This window comes from Herpailurus yagouaroundi, unplaced genomic scaffold, assembly GCF_014898765.1.
Source record: "Herpailurus yagouaroundi ecotype Mexico unplaced genomic scaffold, PumYag 428, whole genome shotgun sequence".
Lineage (NCBI taxonomy): Eukaryota > Metazoa > Chordata > Mammalia > Carnivora > Felidae > Herpailurus > Herpailurus yagouaroundi.
This window is the reverse complement of record NW_024412645.1, coordinates 1,741,191-1,763,570: the sequence shown is the minus strand read 5'-3', so window position 1 is coordinate 1,763,570 and position 22,380 is coordinate 1,741,191. Positions and strand designations below refer to the sequence as shown.

Here is a 22,380-nt window from a genome sequence, read left to right as displayed (position 1 = left end):
GGCCACCGTTCAACCCACTCGAGTCCCTCTCCAAGATGGGACCAGAACAGCAGGCAGAGGAAGAAGCTGAGAATTCTCCCCGTAGGCTGCCCCTGTCTGGCCTTTGCCTGTGACACACTCTTCTTCCAAGAGCCAACCGTCCTTCTGGGGAACTGGGAGGGTTCCAGCTGGCCTGCCAGGGAGGAGGGGTGGTGCCTTGGTGAGCAGAGCCAGGAGAAAGCCTGCTGACAGGTAGAGCCATTCCTGGCTTTGATTCATTGACCGTCGGGGCAAAAGCTGGACTGAGCTTCTTGGAATTACAAAAATGCCTCACACATATTTTCCTCCCAGCCGGTGGTTTTGTTCTCAGCCAGCGGAGAAGGCCTGTCTGCTCCGTTAACCCCCGCTCAGCCTCCCGTTCCCTCTCCCGTCTGAGTCTGCGGCTCCCTCATTCCCGCCCCGCACCTCTCCCCCTAGAGACACCCTCTCTTCACCACCAGTCATTGAGGCTGGAGTGGGCAGGGCTTGACCACGTCCTCATAATTGAAATATTTGGCTCTTCTAGTGAGGCCAAAGCAGGGCGGTGCTTCCCCCAAGTCAAAGGGACAGATTCAAGCTGGGCTCTGCTTCAGGCAGGAGGGGGCGTGGGAAGTGTACTGGACACTGTAGCCAGTGGCCAGCAAAAGACTTTCTTCTCAGCCCCAGAGGATCCAAGTGGCCTTGGAGCAAGGCAGGGGCAGAGACTCAAGGCCCAAATCCCTGCCTTTGTCATGGTACCATCCTCCCCACCCCTCCCCTCAGGGACCACCTGGCCTAACTCCAGGCTCACAGAATCCTCCAGGAGGGAGGAAGTCATCTGATGTCTGTTTTGTAGGTATATTGTACATCAGTAAAAAACGTTCTTCAAAATCCTAGGGACAGAGGGAGCTTCTGAGGCACAGTCAGCCCCTGCTGCACCCTCAGGACTCAGAAGCCCACTCTTGGGTTGGGCCAAAGCCCCGGTTTGCACCTGTGTCATCCTAGGCTCTTGTAGAATTCTCTCCTTTGGGCTGCATTGGATGCCGGGCATCAGGTTTTGCCAAGACCACTACAGAAACAACCCCTGGGAATCCATTCACTGCAAGACCCATCATACGACTATTACCACCCCCCATGGGTCTCAAGGGAGAAATCACCTTTAGAACCAGTCCCAGGATAGGCTCTGTTTTCCCTGAGCCTCAAGGAAGCCTCCTCCTTTGTGACTTAGAGAATTGCACAACAGACTACATTTCCCTTTTTCCTTTCGCTGCCAGGAATCTCAGAGCCAACTTTGGAGCTCAATCAGGGTAACTATGTGGCCCCTTGTGATCTGAAACACTTATTTTTCTTTCTGTCATCTTAGTTTTCTCACTCTGCTTTTATATTCTCTGATGCTGATTCTCTTGATCCATTTTATCAATTTTTTCATTAAGTGCCTTATGTTGTAAGCTGCTTTGCATGCTGTTTAGGACAAAGAGGACTATAAATAAATAAATACATCGTGGTTCCATTTCAACATTAATTGTATTGCTAAAAATATGGTAGTTTAGCATGATAAGTGAATTCTCCTACTGCATTGTCTAAATTTAGGGCAGAGGTGACCCAGAAATTATTTTTCTTCTATCACTAATTCTTGAGGTCCTTGGGTGTGAAGCCTGGCACATAAAGGCCCTTACTGGTCTTGACCAGGTGAGTGTACAGATGATGAAAATAAAGATGAGCAAACTCGTGGGGAGCCTGAGTGGCTCAGTAGGTTGAGCGTTCGACTTGCTCTGGTCATGATCTCGCGGTTCGGGAGTTGGAGCCCTGCGTCAGGCTCTCTGCTGTCGGCGTGGAGCCTGCTTTGGATCTTCTATCTACCTCTCTCTGCCCCTCCTCCACCTCACACATGCTCTTTCTCTCTCAAAAATAAATAAATGTTTAAAAAATGTTAAAAAAAAAAAAAAAAGACGAGCAAGCACGAAGAGCATCTCTCATAAGCTGAGTGATGTCAGGGTAGTCCTTCAGTGTTCTGGGGCTTCTGTTTGTTTATCTAGAAAACGGAAACAGTAATGTAGTCCCACCTTCAAAATGGTTGGGAAGATGTAGTGACGAGTAAGAAAACACTTTGTAAACTGTAAACTGTAGGACCATCATGGAGCCTGTGAGCTGGTGTGTCCAGGGGGATAGCTGTTGGTGATCATCCTGTTGGGATGGGAGTTCCCCTGTTCTGTTGACCCCCTGAAAGCCAGGACGGAAGAAGGCTCAGCTGGGTATCTGGGCTGCCCCTGGCTCCAGTGCATCCCTGGGGTCAGAGGCCCCTCCGTGCCGGTCTCCTCCAAGCCTGGGGCTTAGGCCACCGTCAGAGGACCACCATCAGCTGGAAGGTTGTCCACTCGGCTTGCCTCGTTTCCCATCAGCCCGGCATCTGGCCGCCTGGCCTCTGAGCTGTCAGATTCTGCCTTCTGCATTCATGGGGGAAAGGAGCCCTTCCCCTTCAGAGAGAGCGCCTGTGCCTAATTCATTCTGCTTCCTCCAACTCCACCTAGCCGGTCCTGATTCCCACAGTGTTTCCATCTCCCTGCTCATGGGATCCCTTTGGCAGCCCTTCGAAGCAGACAGAACAGCATTCATCACCGATTCCTCTTGCAGTTTCACTGATAAGAGAGCTGAGCTCACCCGGGAGGGTCACAGGACTGCACGTGGCAGAGCCGCTGAGGACCCAGGCCTCAAGGGCAGGGCTTTCCAGGCCGAACAAAGGCCTCCCTTCCTCCCACCAACTGATTGTTTTCACCTCTTATTGGGACAGTAATCCAATAACCAATCAACAGTCCTTTGTTCTGTCTGGCCAGGGCAGGGCAAAGCACAGAGCACCTGTCCTCTCCTCAGGGACCCAGAGCTCCGAACTCCCCTGCCTCAGACAGAGGCGAGGGAAATACCTAGGGGCCCAGGCACCTGGCTGGCCCCACAGCACAGCAGACAGGATGTGACATCCCTGTACTTCCCTCATTTCTGTGCCTTGGTGCTTGTTTTGTTTTCCTCTTGTTTCCTAGTAAAGACTTCTTTTGAAAAGCTACAACCTTGTCTCCCAGGAGAGAAGGGGAAGGAGGGCAGTGCTGGTGGGGAGTAGCCTGACCATGGGACCCAGCCCACTGGGAGGGGCCGTCACCGGCTGGACTTGGGGAGGAAGAGACCCAAATAGCTGTGGGTCAGGCCCCAGGGACCAGGCAGACTCCCCCTCCCAAGCCACTGCCTGTGCCGCCCTTGACGATTTACACTTGGCATCTTCATAGACTCAGGAGGAGTGAGAAAAGGAAGGACTGCAAGGTGGCCTTTCTCAGACTTGGATAGCCACACAAATCCCCTGGGATCTTGTCAAAAGGCAGATTTCTATTCAGCAGGTCTGCGGTGGGGGTGGAAGCAAGATTCTGCGTTCCTGATCAGCTCTCAGGTGAGGCCAACGTTGCCCAGTGTCGTGGGTCAAGGCCCTTCATTGCACAGACAGCAGGGAGGACCACCGACTGAGCCCCCTGCTGACACCCAGTGCAGTGAGTGCTCTCTCCACCTTGGCCTCTGGCACCTTCTATGTGCCTCTTTCATCATTCACATCCTCCCGGATGTGCTCAGTCATTGTCCCCACTGGCCCTTGAGCTTCCAGAAGTCCTGGACTGTATCCTATTCACCTTTGGAACCCAACACAGGACCTGACGCTTATAAACGCTCATGAAAGAGCAAGCAGGTGACTCTCAGAAAAACTGCCCAGATCCTCAAATGAATCTCAGCTGGGGGAGCCCCAAGACCCAAACCCCAGAGCCTCTATGTCTATGGCTATCTGGTCCCAACCTCCCTTATTCCCCAAGGAAGGAGTCCCAGGAGGCTAGGAAGAAGGTTGCAGTGGAAGGAGGTCCCCACATGTGAAACAGACAGAGGGACAGGACAGCAGCGTTCATTATGGGAGGGCTGCTTAGGCCTAGAAGAGCCAGACAGAAAACCCCCGGCCCGGCCCCAGCATCCTGCACAATTCTGGACAGGACCCTTACTTAGATTTCCTGCTCCAAAGTCATTCATGCCTACGCCCTTTAGCTCCCCTTGGACGGTCACTGGGCCACTCCTTGAGGACAGCAGCTGGAATTTTCTAGATCCCTGAAGTTCCATGTAGCAGAAAGAGCATGAGATTTGGAGCTCAGGGGTGGTGCTAAACACTCTGCCAATAGGACCCCTGGCAAGTGGCTTTATCTGTCTGAGCCTCAGTTTCTCTCTCTGTTAAATGGCTCTTAGAGACTCATGGGGCTACAGTGAGAGGGCTGGGGCCTTTCTGGGCAACACTTCAGGGTCTGGAACCCACCCACCTTGTTCTACCTGTGCCTGTTCTGCCCACCACCCCCATGCACCCATGCCAGCACCCTTGCCCGGTGGAAGTGCCCCCCTCTTCCCAACCGCCTGCCCTTTGTCGAGCAGAACTCCACTCAGTTGGGTGGAGAGACAGCCTCGGCCCCTTCAGCCCCGTCTTCCCACATCAATACAGTCTGGAGAGCTTGCCAAGAGCAGATTCTTTATTAATTTCTCTTTTTTCTTAAAAAAAAAAAAGTATTCCTTCAGTATAAAAAATAAATATTTTAAATATGACATTGAATAAATAAAAATAATCTGTCAGTATGAAACATTCCCACAGGGTACATTCATCAAAGAGGAATTTGTCCCACAAGGCCAAGTCCTGTCCAGTAGAAAGGAAGGAGGGAAACACGGAGGCACAAACGGAGCCAGCAGTGCGAATGGGAGAGATGTCCAGGTACTGGAATCGAGGTCGGGGGGTGGGGTGATCTAAAAGGACCTCTGTACCATCTGAAGGGAAATTCTCACTTGATTCCAGCCTCCAACCCCACATGCTGTGTCTATTCTGGAGAGTCAGCAAGGTGGGGTGGGATTGCTTCAGGAGGAAGGAGTTGGGGGAGTCCCCAAAGAGGGGCAAGGAGAGGAAGAGGAGAGACAAATAAACCAGCGGTGCTCTTTTTGTTTAAAATGTTTTTAAATAAATAAAGTCCCCAATATTGCTTTGTCCATAAATTACAAAATGACTGTCCTACCCCCTCCTCTGCTGACAGCCTCTCCCTTCTCCTCTTGACCCAGGATGCAGGTGTGGGTCCACACCAGCAGATGAAAAACGAGGAAAAGGACAGCTTCCTGCCCTGCAAAGCTTTTTCCACACAGAAGCTCCATAATTCCAGGATGCTGTGCAAAGTGGTCTTCTGGATTGGTTCTAGAAAGAGAGCTGAGGATGGGGGCTGAGGGGCAGGGCAGGAAATAGGGGCAGGAAGGGCAGAGGCAGGAAGAGGGAGGCAGAGGGTCCGTGTTGGGCTCAGGGAAGGAGATCCCCTTGGTCCCTGGGCCTCAGAGGCTGCCCAGGTGGGCTCAGCACTGGGAGTCGGTGTACTCAAGGTGATGGGATGATTAAGGACCCAGCTGGCCCCAAGCCTTCTGAGCCGTGTTCACCAAAGCGCAGGGAGGGCAGCAGGCTCAGACACTGGATGAGGGTGAGTGTGACCCAGATGAAGACAGCCTCAGAAAGAGGTTCATGGTCTCCTCTGCCACCCGCCACAAAATAGCCTTGCCAATGGGACGGACAACTCCCAGCTCTGCACCCCCGCCTTGCCCCCTGCCCCAGGAGTCAGGACCCACCTGCTGCCTCACCACCTGCCACCTGGTGTGCATGGGTAAAGTGCTCAGAGAAGACAGAGAGGTGCAAAGTGAGTGCAAAGTACCATAATCACATTGGCTGAACCACTAGGACCGCCACCCGCTTAGGGTTTGAGAAGAAGCCAGAATGCTGCTTTTAGCAGCTGCCCCAGCTCCGCACCCCCTCCCTTGCTCCCAGACTGGAGGGCGTTTCTCCACTAGCCTGGCCCCAGCACAAAGGAAAGGATCGGGTTCCCTGCCTGGGAGCCCAGACATGGGTGGGGGCGTGGGGGGAGGTGGGGCAGCAGGGACCACAGCTTCCTGGTCCTCGGCCCAGGGCCTCCCTGTTCTCCTCTCTGGAGCAGGGAGCTCCTCCCTGCACCGCCCCAGCTTCCCAAGGTCCAGCCAGGCCCTCTCGCCCTTTGTGGGTGTTTGGGCCACCCGAGAAGGAGCTTCCCCACTGTGTGCAAGCATGCTGGGTACTGCATGTGGATGTTCCAGAGCCCCTCAACTGCTGGCTTAGAGGCAGCCTGGGGACAAGGAAAGAGCAGCAGAGCAGGCCACCAGGAATGCCTTACCCAGTGCTCTAGGAGCACCATTCCAACCACGAATGTTGCCCCTGATCACAATTCCAGGAGGTGCCAGAAAACACAGAGTTGAACGAGCCCCCTGGAGCCAACCAACATGGCAGCCCTGTGGAAGGCCCCTGGCCACTCCACAAACTGGCCTGGCCTGCCTTGCAGCCAGGATCCTGATACCCCCAGAGCAAGTCACATTTGGGATGGGGTATGGAGCCGGGTCCCCTGCTCCCCTCCCCCACCAAGGCTGACCAGTTTTCTCAGATCCTGACCCTCCTCTGAGCTTCACCCGTAAGGCTTATTCCACTTGTAACATCCTTGACTTCTGGACCAGTCCCTGCTAAGGCCTGGCCCCTGGCTCCTATAGGAGCCATCATATTATTTCTGTTGGGTAGGAAGCAGGGAAAGGGGAATTAACTTTGCCATTTAAAGCACCAATAAGTTAATATAAATAGGACATCATAATAAATAGACAATCATGCTGGGTCAGACACACAGCACTCTCGGCTCTCAGGCTTCTCTGAGGCCCTGACCTCAGGTTCTGCTGTTCCCTTGCCCTAGGAACCAGAGATGACCTCTGGTCCCCCTCAAGTACCTTTGTGTGACGTCACAGGGCCTCCCTGGGTCCCAGATGTGAGCTGCCACTCTTAACTACCTAGTCCTTCCCATCCCTTATAGACCATTGCCCAGAAGGAAGAATCTGGGTCCCCTCAGAACCTCCTCAGCTGACTTTGCCACCTGCCCACCTCCACAAACCCTACCCCCAGGTCCAGCCACCAGACCCTGGCCATCCCAGGCTTCAGGAAAGCCTGAGGGCAAGGAGAGCTTGTCAAAGCTTTCCGGACCTCTCTTCCTTCCCAGGCCCGAAGGTGGCCTTTCTGCCTCCCTAGGAGCCTGAATGCCAGCGAGCTCATTCTGGAACTTTCTGCCTCATAGTCCAGTCCCTAGGCCTGAGCTCTCCAATCATGCTCAAGAGAAGGAGCATCTCAAACCAGAACTCCCTTCTCTAACTTCCACTCGCTATACTTGTAGGGGCCAAGGAGTCCTCAGGACCCCAGCTCCTCTGGCCTGCCCGAGCCCAGTCAAACCTTCCAAAACCTACATTAAGGGGCAGCAAAGGCACCAATGGCAGTCATTCTGCGGGGCTGGGAGAGTCCCCTGACCCCTGCTGTCTTGCCCCATGGTCAGGGTCACCATGGACAACTTGTACAGTTTTCTCACAAAGTCCCTGGCCAAGGGGACAAGTGGGGACAGAGGTCCAGCCCATAATCCCCTGACCAGCCTGACACCCTAGTGCCTGGCTGCAGTCTCCAGAGGAAGGGGTGCCTTCTTCTAATTGGCGCTGTAGATAGGCCCTGCCTTTGGGTGTTTTGATTCTGCTCGGCTTCATCACAGCCCACCTAGAGGGGAATGGACTGTCCAGAAACCCCTCGGGGTCTGCCAGCAGTCCCCACTTGGGTCTGGCGATGCTCTGGGCCCTGGCCACAGTTTGACAGCTGCCTGAGCCTAAGATCTCAGGTCACTCACTGCATGCTTCAAGACCTCCTGTCTAGAAGGCCTGGGCCACCACAGCAATGACCTGTTTATACTTCCCCAGGAGCTGACAGCCCAGCTTCTTCTTCTGAAAGACGTCCTTGCCTGAGGTGTCAGGGCCATAGGCCACGTCCACATGGGCCACGTGATACTTGTTACACAGGCGGCAGAGCACGTTGCTGAGGAGGCCCCGCATGATGTCTGCAGTGGCGTTCAGCTTGCTGTGGAGGCTGAGGGCATTGGGATTGAGGACCTTCTGGTCCCGGGTGATGTTGCCCAGGGAGGCACCAAGGTAAGCGATGATGCGGTACAGCTCCACTAACCGGGTCTTCTCTGTGCTGTTGGCATGGAATGGCGGGAAGTCCGTCACGTTGGGGCCGCACAGTTTGTCCAGGTTGTTGGGGAACGGCTCCCCCTGGGCCGTGTACTGAGGAGCAGAGAGGGAGAGGGGAGGTGATGTGGGGGTCGGGGACGGGTATTTCAGCCCGGCCACCAAGCCTCTGGGTGAGCTCTTGGGTCTCAGTTTCCCACCTCTGGCACAGAGAGCTGACTACTTGCCCCGTAGGCATCTTGGGATTGTTAGGAGAGCCCAGAATAATCGTGGTGTGAACACACTTGGTAAAGAATCAAGGGCCACACCAGGCAAGGGATCGTCATCACCACCAGCAAGAGCATCAGGGGACTGAAGGGAAACACCATGTCCCACTTCTTGCGGGCACACCACGCACACTTGCTCTTTCAACCCACCGTCCTCCTCTTCTTCCTCGGCGGCTTTGCACCTCCAGACACCCGCAGCCCACTTTCCCAAAAGCATCTCTCTAGGCCCCCCTACTTCCTCTCTGTCTCTCATCGGCCTTCTGCTCCACGTGGGGGAGGAGTCCCTAGGCCATCAGTGCCCGGCCTCTCCCTTCTCCCCCAGCTTTGCCCAGGATGAACTGGGCACCTTGGGAAAGTGGCTTCCAGTCTCAGAGCCTGGGTTGGGGGTGGGGTGGGGGGCTCAGAAGCCGTAGGAGTCCGCATGTGGTTGAACCAAGCCCTTTCCCCATTCCCTCCTTCCAGCTCCAAAAGCTCTCTTCCCTGACCAGCCCCGACAGCCCAGGTCAGTGCAGCGGCCCTCCCCCCTCCCTCCCTCCTCTCTCAGGACCTGGAAGGGGGACTTACATAGAGAATAAAGAGGGCATTGGCACTGCCATTGAGCTGCGCCAGTTGGTTCCTGATCTGGTTCATGAGGTTGCTGTGACATGGGTGGCGTGTGGCACAGGTGGCGTTGACAGGGGTGATAGGAAGGGGGCTCCCCGCCCCATGTTTCCAGTGCAGAACCAGCAGCAGGGGCACGACTCCTGGGAATAGGCAGGAAGGAGCCATGAGCAGGGGGCAGGGGGCGGGCAAGGGGGCTCATGGCAGAAGATGCGCCTCATCTCCCCAGGGACACCAGTGCCCTGGCTCCCCCTCCGGCTCTATCTTCCCCTGGTTGCTTCTGGTTTTCATGAGGTCACTGCATCTGTTTCTATGTCTCTCTCTCTCTAGCTCTGCTTCCCTCCACTTTCCCAGTTTTCCCTTCTCTTTCCTGAGAGGACACGAGCTGTTCCCACCAGCGGGGAGCTGGGTTCAGGGTGACACCAACCACCCAGCCCTTTCCCCTGAGGCCTCTTGCCCCTCTGGGTGGAAGGGACCATGCCCCAGGCCCAGCGAGTCTCAAGAAAAAGAGAGGCCCCTATCTTCCCACCTCGAAGGATGGTCCAGATTCCTGCACATTGTTTCATGCTCACTGACCCACTGCGGGCCAGGTCTCCCAGATGGGGACCCCATGGGACCCTGGTGGGGGAGGCGGTGGATCTTCTGTTGACACTCTTCTATCTCTTTAAACCTGTCATTTGATTCTGACTCCCAGGGTCATTTGTCCCCTAATTTCGCCTGCCACCCTCCCCCATCTCTTCTATAGCTTTCCTTCTCCAAATGTGGCCACTCGCCTATCTGGGACCTTCAACCCCACCCCAATTCTGCAATTCTGCCCCCTCTCCAACCCCAAATCATCATTCAGAATTTCTTGTCCCCCCACCCCCACCCCCCACCCCACCACCTGCTCTGCACAGCTCCTGCCTCCATGCCATCCCCCTCTTGTCCCAGGCCCTGGATTAGGACAAGGAAAATCCTGGGGTCCCACAGGCCCTCAGAGCCTTAGGGAGGCAAAGGAAATGGTGCAACCAGAAAAGAGAAAAGGGAAAAGGTCACAGGCAGCCAGGTTGGTGGGGGAGGAAGGAAAGTGAAAGGTGACAGGAGAGCTGGGAGCTGTCGGGGCCTGTCCTGGGTCGCCCCTCCCTCCCAAGGCGCCTGCTTCCCCTATTTACTCTCAGGTCCCTTCCGAGGGGCTTCTCCTGGTGGCCCACCAGCAGGAGCTGGGGGTCTGCAGACCAGTGAGGCTGGAGAACCGGTGAGGCTGGGGTGAAGGGGGGGGTGCTGGAGCGCCTCAGGGATCTCCCCTGCTGGGACAGTGGCAGCCTCAAGTTCACTTCTCCTGGGTCCCCTGTTCCTCCCAACATCCCCAGGCAGCTCTGAGGCCCCCGGGGATGGTCGGGGGCCCCCCACACCCCCCGCTCACCTAGCAAAGACCACAGCTTTCCAGGCACTAGCAGATGGAGGCGGCACCTGCTTCCGTCCCCGCCGGAGTTTGCAAGCTGCTTGGCGGCCGGTGCCCCTCCCTGGGAGCAGCCCGGGACGCGGTTGGAAAAGAGAAAGCGGAAAGACAGAAAGAAAGAAAGAGGGAGGGTGAATCGGGAGAAAGCGGAGCGGGAAGAGCAGCAAGGGAAAGTGGCAGGAACAAGGAGGAGGAGGAGGAGGAGGAGGAGGAGGAGGAAGCGGAGGAGGTGGAGGAGGAGCAGGAGGAAGGCTTCGGCAGCCCCCTCCGTTGCCCGCCAACCTGCTGGCCCCCAGGCAGGCTGGGCGCGCGGTGCCGGGACCATGTGTCTGCGCTCGCTCCCGGCCGCCACCCAGCGCCTCCGGCAGCCCGGGCCGGTTGCACGGGTGCCCGGAGCCCGTGTGTCTGAGGCGGGTGGGTGTCCCGTTCGCGATCGCCAAGTGCCCCAAGCTGCCGCAGCACCGGCAGTGGGGCGCGGAAGCCGGTGCGGGGCGGGTGGATTTACCTGCCGCCAAGACCTTCATTATGGGCTGGACTCCAGAGGGCCTTGGAGGAGACCTTAGATGCCGGCAGTTTTCAGAGATTCATGCTCAACGGGGAATTTGCCTGATTTATATACTGGAGCCTGTGTTGTAAGACAGAGAGAGAAACAGCTATATTTAGCAGGGATCCCCGTCCAGGAAGTTGTTTGAGGTGCATCATAGGAAATTATGAATGGAAGAAAGTGAGAGTTGAGGGGGGGGGGGGGAGTGAAGGGGGAGGGTGGAGAGAGCAGACTTTTTCCCTCTTCTAAGAATTTGATTGATAAAATTATAATGAACTCTTCTACAAAACAGCCTGTGGTTTTCCTGAATGGCTCGCCCTAGGAGTTGTTTGAAGTTGGAGAGGGCAAGGAGGGTCCCCAGGCCGAGTCATCGGGGTCCCCGTGGCTGTAGGTGCTCCAGACAGCCCTGACTCACCTGGGTTTGGGGAGGTGGCTTGACCATAGGCAAGCAGATGGAGGCTGGCACCTGTGGCCCCCTGATCAAGGGATTTTGGGGGCAGTGGGGAGGAGGCAGGCTGGGGCTTGGCTGAGAAGGAGGCTCCAGGAAGAGGGGCTGGGGCCCTGCTTGGACTTTAGACAGTAATAAAGCAGAACTGAACGTGGGCACCTCAGAGGTAGCCTCCTCCAACCTGCCCATTGCCACTGGGCAAAATGGGGCTCCAAAGGCAACAGGTTGCCCAGAGTTCCACAGGGTCAGACCCCCTGACCACCATCAGCAAGCCTGCATTGCTGACCGCAGGTACCTGTGAGGCTGGGCAAGGGCTGGGAAGATGGGGAGGGGAGAGGTTGCTGTGACTTAGTAGTTCCTTGGGGACAGCCTGAGAAACTTCTGGGAAGGTGTTGTGTGTCTGGGGTTTACCTAAACTCTGCAACCCCAGCTTGCCCTTCAGGGGAAGGTGGTCCAGTGTTTCCATTCTGGAGGGACACCTGAAGCAGAGACCCAGGTTTCTTCCTCAGGATGCTGAGGGCTGGCCGGGGACGAGAGAAATAGCTTGCCCCTCAAAACCTGCCTTGGAAGCCCCTTGGGGCTCAGCCTCAGAGAATAATGGTGGCCCTCAAAAGGTGCCTCTAAGGTGTCTGTAAGGCAGGGTCACAAATTCTGGTGTCTATCGTGGCCAGTTAGATTTGTAAATGAGTGAGGAGAGGCAGGAAGGAATGGTGAGGACCAGGGCAAAATGAGCACAGGGACAGCTCCCCCCAAAAAGCATTTCCAAAAAATGATGTGAGTGAATGCTGGCCAGAGAACACATATCTGGCACCACACTGTCCCCCCAAGTGGTCAGGGGCACCCTTTGTCCCAGGAGATGTCTCATTCCCCTAGGGCCAGCCTGACCCCAACCAGAAAACAATGTGGGAGAGTTGGTTTTCCAAGACCAGGGAGACGCACAGCCTTTCCCTGACCCCTAGCACCCCGTACTCACCCCCTCACCCATCCCCCATGCATGCCCCCAGCTCCTGCCTCTTGCCACATCCCGGACCTGCCCAGCCACGCGTTCCTCCCTCATCATGCCAGGACGAGCCCTCGTGCCTGCTGCGGTCGGTCCCCCTGCCCCCACACACACCCTGCCCTCTCCAGGCTCACTTCCCTCATGCTCTCCCAGCAGGGCCTGGGATGTGGGGTGATAAAACTGCCCATCCCAGCTGGCACTTCCCAGCAGGAAGGAGGCTGGTAGAGTCCAGACTGGCTCTCCTTCCTCTTCCCTACCTTCTCCCTGGTCTCTTCCTTGGAGGGCCATAGAAGACCCCACCTGGCACTTGCTCCTCCCATGCACCTACTGTGGGTGGGCAGAGGCCCCCAGGAGGCCCACCTACCCCAGCCTAGCTCGGATGACCCCAACAGCACTCCTCTACTCTCCCGCAGGAGGGCCTGACATGAACACAGAGCACATCAACATGAACGCTGCATCAGCCTCCAGTCCTAATGCCACATCTCCTGGACCCCTGTCACCTGACTCAGCCTGGTGCTTCTGATGTGGACCCCAAATCCATTTGACCAAGGCCCCACTGTGGCCCCATCTATGGATCCCCTTGTTCCCCTACCTGAGACTCTCACTAGGTGCCCTGATTTTCCTAGAGGCTGTGACCCTGTGCTGCCACTCTCCTGCCCCTGTCTCTTCCCTGCATCCTTCTGAGTGGACTTCCGGGTCCTCGTACTGTCTTCTGGCTCCCCAGGTCCCACGCCAGCCCGACAATCCACCCCCAATCACCATGTAATCTCAGCCCCACCCCACAGGAAACAGGAAGTGGGGGCAGAGTCTAGAAGATATTTAACTCCCTCCCCAACCGGCCCCCTTCCCATGCCTCAGTTTCCCCTCTCACGGTACCTGACTTGGTCCATGCTCCCCAAGAGCTGTGGGCCCCTTGGCACCCCAGGCCCAGCCTCCCTTTCCTGTCCATGTCCAGGCACCACCTGCACCGGCCTCTGGGGGGAAGCTTGGGCAGGGTCTTGGAGCCGCCAGGCTGTGAGCTGCCTGCAACGTGGCCTCGGTCCCCAGGAATCGGCCGCCCAGACCGCGCTCCAGGCCAGCTTTGGTCTCCTGGAGTTTGTTTTCTTCCCTCCCTCTCTACGCTGTGTGTGTGTGTGTGTGTGTGTGTGTGTGTGTGTGTGTTTTCCCCTCGGCTTCCTCACGGAAGGCATCCTCCCTTCTTGGCTGCATGCTCCCAGGGTCGTGACCCCAGGCCCCACCCTGGAGTGGCAGCCCCAGCTCAGCCCCTTCCAGCTGTGACTTCATCCCCAGCCTGTCCTGCTCCTGCACCCTGGCCTGCTGGGGATTTGACCTGCCTCAGAGTGAGGGGGACAGGAAGGGTCCACATGGGACCCTTCTCTGCCTGGGCAGGGCACTGCCAGGTCAGGGCCCCAGGGTGCTGTCTCCAGGTGGCTGTGCCAGCCACTTGCTCATCTCCTCTCCAGGAAGTAAGCCCATGTGTCGACCTTCCCTGGGCCCCTCAGGTCTCTTTCTGTCCAACACAGTCTGCTGCATGTGGCCATCCAGGCCTCCTTTTCTGCTGATTCTTACCCTCCATCCATAAGCCTCTCCTAGAAAGTCACAAGTGTTTTATTTTTCAGATGGGGAAACTGAGGCTTGGAGAAGTCAAGGCACTTGCCCAGGGCCATGCAGGGACAATACAGCAGGGTCTGGAACCTAGGCCTCTGGCTTGCAGGCCACGGTGATACCAGAAGCACCTCCCACTCTGATGAAAGCAAAGGTTGATGAGGAACACATAGGCCACTTCTTCCAGGATGTCTCCCCTGCACACGGCCCAGACTGGCTCGAGTCTGCCTCATCCTGCCTGCTCTCCTTTCAAGTGGAGACAAGTCTTATTCCTTGCTCTTCGAGGGCTTGGATGGGGTCTGGTACTCATTTGTACTCTTGACAGCATCTGGCTTAGGGTTACACCAGAAGAGATGCTAAGTAGCTTTTAAATGCATTTCACAATTTCCAAAAGCTCTCTGTGCCAAATGTCTCGTGGAGAGACATTGTAGAGCTTCGTGGTTTGAAGCGTGGACTTTGGCCTCAGTCAGAAACTGGCTTTGCCAGTTATGAGCTGGGTGACTTTGGAGAAGTGAGCACCCTGGGGCCTCAGTTTCTCCATCAATAAAATGGGAATAATGGTACCTACTCTGTGGGTTCGCCGTGAGGTGTCAGGGCTCAGCATAGTTCTGGGCACCCAGCAAGCCCTCTATACGTCAGCATTGATTCCTACCAGGTGAGGATCCTTACCTCACCCGTAAGGTAGGGGGTTTTGTCCCCATTTTACAAATGAGGAAAGTGGGCACACTCCAGGGCTGAGGGAGAAAAGCTGAGAGGATAATGGAGGCAGGACACCCTTACAGACCCTTGAGGGACACCCCGGGGAGATCAGACAGCTTACATGGGGGGGAATGGCATGGCAGTCCGCTCACTCCCCCCTTGTCCCCTCCTGGCCCCTGACCACCCCCACCCCAGGCCTGAGCTGAGGACAGCAGCTGACCCCGGGCTCACCGCCCCCAGGAACTGATTCACCCCCAGGCCCCATCTGAGAAGGAAGGAGACATAGCTCAGCTCAGAGGGGCTTGAATCACCAGCCGCCCCCTGCGGAGCCCCAGGGGGGGATGTGGGGGCGGGGGCCAGCCCCCTGCCTGTCTGTCTGTCTCTTTCCTGGGCCTCAGGGCACTCAGGGGAGAGGGCAGTGTGGCAGTGGCCATCGGCAGGGGGGTGGCTGGGAGGTACCCTCACAGTCAGGCATCCTGTGTGGGCAGCCAGTAGCCGTTACTCACCAGGTAAGCAGCTCTCTGGGCATCGGGGAATTCCCCAAGACCAGTGACCCAGAAACAGTGCTCCGGGCAACCCCCACTGCCCAGGCCAGCCCCCTCCTTCCTTCACCATCCCCTCCCCTGTGCCCAGCTAAGATCTCAGTTCTCTGAAAAACCAACCAGCAGCTGCTCTTAGCCACGAGCTTTGCCCAGCCCCGTGCCTTGATGTTCCCACTTGGGAAATGAGCTCAGGGGAGTCAGATGGGCCCCGGGGAGGAAGGTGGGGGTCAGAGGCTGTGGTCCAGGACTAGGGCAAGTGAGGGGCAGCCAGAGTAGACAGGAGCAGCTCAGGAATTCCTGGCACAGCGCTGGAAGTTGGGTGTCCTGTCCAAAAAGGGAAAAGCACCTCATTATTCAACACTTGAGAAGTGAAAGTGTAGCTACACCTGTGGCCCCAGCCGGCAGCCCGCAGTACCACGAAACCATCCACATGCCCTTGTGGACTTTCCTGTGGCCCAGGGCCCCGTCTTGCAAGTCAAGCTCGGGCCAGCCAGGACTACGCTGGTGGTGGTGCCCATGGGTAAAGGTGTGGCTTAGAGCCAGGCAAACCTGGGTTCAAATCCTGCCCACACCACCTACCAGCTGTGTGACCTGGGGCAACCGGCTTCCTTTCTCTGAGCCGTGATTTTCCCTCTGGAAGTAGGGAATCCTATAATGCTGTCATGAGGATGTTAAGTGGGAAACACAGATAAAGTGCCTAACACGTGACGGTCATTCTAACCAGAGATCTGAGTGGTCACAGGAGGGGCTCAAACCCCGGCTTGAGTCAGGGGTTTGGGTCAGAGAGTTAGGCCAGAGAGGGCCCCTGGGTCAGTACACAGAGCATGGCGTGGGTCCTGGGGGGACAGGCAGCTTTCCAGAACCTCAGCAGGGAATAAGTAATACTTCCCACCTCAGCATTCTAGAGAGCCCAGCTGTTGTTAGGACTCTTGAGGCCCAGGCTCTGGGCATATAGTCTGCTCTTTCTCACCCTCACCCCATCACATCTCTGGCAGGGACCAACTATACCCCTCAGGGCCAAGCACAGGGCCCGAAGCCATCCTGGCCTGCTTCCAACTGCCCCCATCATCATCCGGACATTTCCCGACTGGTTCTGCGTCAGGAATCACCCCCCTGGAGGTGAATCAGAGTGACTGCATTTTTTCTTCAATTCTGATAGAAGTTGCAAGGGAAGCATCAGCCCACAGAGCCCTGATCCCATCACCAGCAGGGTCAAGAGGCTGCCTCCAAGGCCCATGTTGTTGCAGGAAGTCTGGTTCCACTCCGGAGTCTGCCCTCAGCATCTCCATCTTTAGAATGGGTTGCTCACCTCTCTCTTCATTCATCAGCATACCCTCTGTAAACACTTTGCCCTCCTCCGGGCTCTCCCTGAGTCTGCAACTAGCTCGAGACTGTAGCAGGAACATGTCGAGAGCAATACTTTCTATCATGCTATAGGTTTCAGTGGCCTCTTAGCAGCCCATGGATTCAATTTGGAGGGCTTGCCGCAGCACTTTCAAAACGGAAATGGAATGGCAAAATCATCGGGCATCGCCCGGAGCGAGGGCAAGCACCGTTCCACAAAACTTTTTTTCCCGTTGTCTGTATGTGTCAGCGTGCGCATCATCTTCTGGTTGCAAGGTGCAATGTGTTTCTAACTGTGGGTCGCGGTCAACAACGTTTGTAAGCCACTGGTATCGATGATGAAAGCCAGGCCCTGAGGGGCTGAGGAGTGACTTGCTCAAGGTCGCTCAGCGGTTGGCAGCATGGGACTCATGACTTCTATGTCATCCGCCATCCCTTCCAGCTCAGGAATGGACGGGAAGCGCTGCAGGCGGGGCGGGGTGGGGCGGGTGCTCCTGGTGTGGGGTGGAGGCCTGTCATCACCTTGTGTGGGACAAAGGCCCTCATGGGCCCCAACCTCCCACTGTCCACTCCCTTCCGTAGCCTCAGACCCCCAGCTCCCCACCCCAACCTGCCCCACCTGGGTGGGGTGAGGACAGTCATGGGCCTTTCCTTACTCATCCACAGGAGCCCTTCATCCTCACCAAAGGCGGTGGCTGGAGCAGGGTAGCCTACAACCCAGAGGCTAAATCCGTGTCTGGGAGTGCCTGCCGGGCATCCCATGGGTCTGTCTGTCTGGGTCTGAATGGGCACTCAAACGTGAGTGTAGCAAGGGCCTTTGTGTGTCTGCACATCTGTGTTCAGCCATGTCTGACCCTATAAATGTGCACGCGTGTGCCTGTGCTGGTCTGTTTGCTTGTGGGAGAGAGCTGAAGCATGCACATCTCCAGCTGACCTTGTGAGTCCTCTGTGTAACTGTGTGGATGTGTAAGTGACTGTGTGCGTGAATCCTGTACACGTATGCATCTGACCTTGTGTCTGTGTGAGTCCGTGCGTGGCAGGGGGTCTCTGGTCACAAGCGAGGAGGCATGACCATGTGCGTGTGTGTATGTGTGTGTGTGTCCTGAGTGTGTCTCCAAAATCCCTACCCCTCACCCTCCAGCTCCCGCCCCTGGGAACCGTGTGGCAGCCTCACGTCACGGGGGCCACCAGCAGCTGGTTTCCTCCCCACCCCACCCCAGGCCCCCCCTGCCCTGGCCACCCTGACTCTTGGCACAGGGACAAAGCTGATGTCAGAGTTGAGCTGACAGCTTCCTTCTCCCACTGGATTTTCCAAAAGAGAGAGACCACAGCTCGGCTCCTATTAAATAATCATGGGGCCGGGGGTGGGGGGGGAGGGTGGGGGGAGGAGGATGTTTCACTCAATGATTTCCTGAACTCAGAGGCAATAAACAGAACAGGAAGCAGCCTTGTGGACCCACTCAGCCTGAAACTGGCCAGCCAGAGGTGGGGCCCAGGCTCCCTCCCGAGTCAAGCTCACTGGAGCCACCCAACCCGACCCCAGAGATGATGTCAGGGAGGCAGTCAGGCCTTCTCTCCAAACTGTCCCTCAGTGCCTGCAGGGACTGAGGAAATGTTCTGAGGACGGTGGGTGGGAGGTGATAAGATGGAAAGAGCAGAGTGGCCCCCTCCCAGTGGGTGGGGATGATGGAGGGAACAAGGCCCAGTCAGGGTTGGACCATTCTCTTCCCTGGGAAGAAAAGAAAAGATGAGCTCCCTGAAGTCAGGGGAGGGACAGGACCAGGTAGGGTAGCAGCTCCTGGGGAGCAAGGAGAAGGCCAGGCCTCCCCCTGCCTCCCTCAGGCAATCTGGATATGATGCCTGTCTCCCACAAACCCTGCACCTGTGGGCCACTCCAGCCCTGCTTCCCACCCTTTCTGGGGCACATGGCTGGCACACTTCAAACCCCAAAGGCCACCATGGGCCTCTGTCCCAATTAATGTCCCCCAAAGCAAGCATTACAAAGTGCTTCCTAAAGTCCCCTATTAACTTCAGTCCTAGTTGGCACCTCCAAAGGAGGCATTTTAATCCTGTTTCACAGACATGGAAACTGAGGCTCAGCGAGCTGAACGTTTGACCAAGGCCACACAGAGTGTGATGGAGCCGGTTCTCCCCCACACCCCCACAGCCTCCCCACAACAGGACCCTGGATGGCAGGTGTGGCCCGCAAGCCGGGCAGGGCCCACTGGCCACAGGGGCCATGGGGGTCCCTGGGATGTGTCGTCTCGGGGGAGCCCCTCCTTCTGCTTGGGCCGGTCACTCAGCTGCTTATCAGCCACAGGACTCCATGACACAATCCTGCTCTGATCTCCTGCCCAGCAGGGCCTCTTCCACCCCGGCCCCACCCCAGGACCCTGTTTCCGTTTCCTCCCTTTCTGGGTGGGACCAGGCCTGCCCCGGGATCAGAGTGGGCAGTTGGGAGAGCCAGTATCCCTGCCAGCCCCTCCGCAGCCAGGAGCTTCCACTTGCACTCTGGCCGGCAGGCGGCCAGCAGGGGACCCTCACAGAAGGAGGATGGTGGCCTATAGTTCCCCATCCTTAGACTCTCTTCTGAAAGCCCACTTCTCCCAAGAGGTCTGAGGAGGACGAGGGAACTTAGAGACCATCATGGCCTCTCTTGGCCTCGGTGTCCCCACTTGTAAAGGGAAAAGTTTGGGAGGATGAGACTGAGGGGTGGGGGAGAACTAGGTGGGCTCAGCAACTGGCCAGACCTCAGGTCCAGTCATAGCTCTGACACTTAAGAGCTGTGGCCCTCAGACAGGGGCCGTCATCTCTCAGACCTCCAACATCTACAAAATGGGACGGAACATCGTCAACCCGTGAGGGTAGCAACACCCTCTGGAAGGTGGGCCTAAGTTATAGATACTAACCTAGCTGTTAAAATTCCACAGGTGGGACCCAGAGAAGGGAAGTCACTCTTCCAAGGCCACAGGCCACATAGCAAATTAGTAGCACATCCCCCAACAGCATGTGTGTGGTTTGCCTCACTTGGACTCTCAGACAGAGCTGGGAACCCTGAGTTTTAGTCCCCTTCGGTTGTGAGAATTCCAGAAGGAAGCTTCTTGGAGTCTCAGCTGCCTCAGCTGTGAAACAGTTCTTTCTAGAGAAGGCCATCAGTCTCAAAGGATCCAGAAACGGCTTTTCAAGATGTGGACTTTGGGGGTCTGGTGGTGGAGGACAGAGAAAGTCTTCCAGGTGCCCTGGAAAGCTGGGCCCGGCAAGGTTGAGAGCTAGCTAGGTCCCTGGCTCGGAGCCCTGCGTTCTCCTCCGCCCAGCCACTTAGGTCCGCTCCAAGCCGCGGGCTGCAGCGCCCCCCACTGCCCAGTCAGCAGCAGCCGCCTTGGCCACAGCACCACCAAGCCCCAGGATGGCGTTTCTCGCGCCGGTGCCTCCCCCAGGGCTGGGCAGGGCGGTAATTGGGAGGGGGGATTGAGGAAGTGGGCGGGGATGCCTGAGGCACCGAATGGAGGGTAAGCAGAGGCCCTTGGCCAAGACCGGGGAAGAGGACACACGCGTATGGGTCCTGGGCGAACCTTGGCCTGGCCCAGCACCTACGTGGGGAAGAGAAGGGGAGAGCCCCGAGTACCGGCCGCAAGGGGGCGCCAATGACCACACTCAGTGGGCTGGGGTGGGGCGGAGTGCCTGGATCCAGCTGGAGATCTGGAAGGAGGGAGTTGGGGACACCACCGCCCCTTCCCACCCACCTCGGGCCCCAGAACCACCTAGTTCACGTAGGACAGGCTCTGGGGACAATGTCCCCGCCATCCCGGAAGCTTCTCCACAGTCAGGAACTGCTGATGGCAAGATTGGGGTCCAGCCCCTTCTCAGGTTATTCGTGCCAAGGTGCCCTCTCCTCTGGTACAAAGCTCTGCACAGACTTCAGTTGTGTTTTTCCTTTTTCCTCACCAAGCTGGTGCTTCCACAATTAGGCCCATCTTACAGAGTGAACAAAGCAGAGTGGTCGAGCCCTGTGCTTGACAAGGTCAAAAGTGTAGGAGCCGTGACCTTGACTGACCACACACCCCAGAGCCTCCAGTGAGGGACTTCGCTTTGCCCTTCTCCCCAACGCATAGGCAGGCAGGGTCCACCCCATGACCCACCACAGCCCCTTCTAAAGAGACAGGGATCCTCTGCCTGCCACATCTCCATCTGAGGAAAAACCAGGCTGCCATGGCCTCAGAACCCTCTACTTCTTTGGGGTAAAGGGAACTTGAGGGTCCCTTGGGAATCCAGGAATCAATACCCTGAAGAGAGGTGACCCTCTGGGATCACATAAAACCAGGATTCTGGCCTCCCCATCCAGTTCTCTCTCCTCCACTCTTCCGTGATCTTTAACCTTTAGTGACCCATAACACTTTCGAATCTAGCATCCGATCTATCCACTTTACCTCAACATCTTTGGTGAGATGGGCAGGGAATGTCTTCCCATGCCTGTTACACAGCTGGGAAGACTGAGGCTCGGAGAACTGTGCAGGCCACCAGGTACCCCCCCCCCCCCCCCGGGGGGGGGGGGGGGGGGGGGGGGGGGGGGGGGGGGGGGGGGTGGGACCACCCCCGCCCCCCCCACCCCCCGCCCCAGCCCTGCCCTGTGAGGGAAGCCTACCGTGGTCTGTTCTGGCGCAGGACCCTCTGGAGTCTCACAGGTGTTTTCCAGGTCTTCAATGGGACACCATCGACTTCAGGGCCAGGCCTCCTCTGCTTCCCTCTCTTGCTGAATCTTCTCTGGAGACAGCTCCTCACGCTGCACCCCACTTGACTTCCCGTCAAGTGCCGCGTGGCCCTGAGGCTCCCCCCACTTCCACCCCACCCCCTGGCTGAAGGGCTGGGTGCAACAGGGGCAGAGAACCCCAGGCCCCTGGCCAGACTGTGCCTAACAAGGGCAGGATCTTCAGGGTGGCCAAGGGGGAAAAGTGGGGCTGCGGCTGGGGCTGGGGAGGGGGCGACCCTGTGCCCAATGCCCCTACCCAGTGCTGCGTGGCAAGGCCGCTGGGACCTGAGTCACAACTGACTGGGCCGCACCCAGCCTGCCTGGGTGACCCAGGCCAGCATAAGGCGATGACTGAGCAGCCCTCCGCATGACCGGCCGGGGTCGGCCTTAGGTGTTTTGACTCAGACCTGCCACAAGCCGTGTGCACCAGGGCCATGCCCCTTGTCCCTGTCCCCAGAAGAGTCACAGGGCCGCAGCTGTCCCCCTGGACACAGTGCCCCCCCCAAGCCACCACACGCTTTCCGGACACCCACCTCAGAACCCCGGAGTCACCTGGCCCGTCTGGTTGGCCCTCCTCCACAGGCTCCAGGGCCCCACCTGCCCAACCCACCTCCCTGGGAGACCTTCGCCCCTCCCCGAGCCAGGGAGCAGAGGCCAGCCCTTGGGGCCGCCCCAGGAAGCAGGGAGTGGGGCTGGCCAAGTGGAAGGCCTCTCCAATGCTGACCATGGACTGTGAGCCTTGCCTCAGCATGGAAAAGGTGGTCTGTGTGCACTCTGGGTCCCAGGCCTGGTGTGGAGGGTAGGGGGTGCAGGGGGACAGGGGCACAGAGAGAAAAGCCGTGAAGAGAGCAATAAGGAAAAAGGGAAAATGAGAGAGAGAAAATACAGAGAACGTTGCTTGTGCACCTGCTCAGTAACCGCTTACGATAATGCCGAAATAGCGCAGTGTTTGTGTGGTCTCCTGGGAAATCTGTCACAGCCAGGGCGGTGGGCCAGTTCAGCCCATTGTACAAAGGGGAAAACTGAGGCTCAACCCAGGAGGTCACACGGCTTTGA

The 22,380-nt window shown here is 57.3% G+C and overlaps 1 protein-coding gene across 2 annotated transcripts; it reads right to left on the bottom strand.

Moving 5' to 3' along the window:
• Positions 1–4,549: 4,549 nt before the first annotated feature.
• On the bottom strand, positions 4,550–21,333 carry LIF (LIF interleukin 6 family cytokine). 2 transcript variants are annotated; one of them, XM_040463807.1, is made up of 4 exons: positions 21,220–21,333; positions 10,901–11,020; positions 8,922–9,100; positions 4,550–8,187 (listed from the first exon to the last, which is right to left on the bottom strand). In XM_040463807.1, exons 2-4 carry the CDS (start codon positions 10,917–10,919, stop codon positions 7,777–7,779), a joined length of 609 nt encoding a protein of 202 aa, XP_040319741.1. In that variant the 5' UTR covers positions 10,920–11,020; positions 21,220–21,333; the 3' UTR covers positions 4,550–7,776. The 2 variants fall into 2 exon arrangements, with proteins under 2 accessions (XP_040319741.1, XP_040319740.1); XM_040463806.1 differs by lacking the exon at positions 21,220–21,333 and adding an exon at positions 13,264–13,470.
• Positions 21,334–22,380: the final 1,047 nt, after the last annotated feature.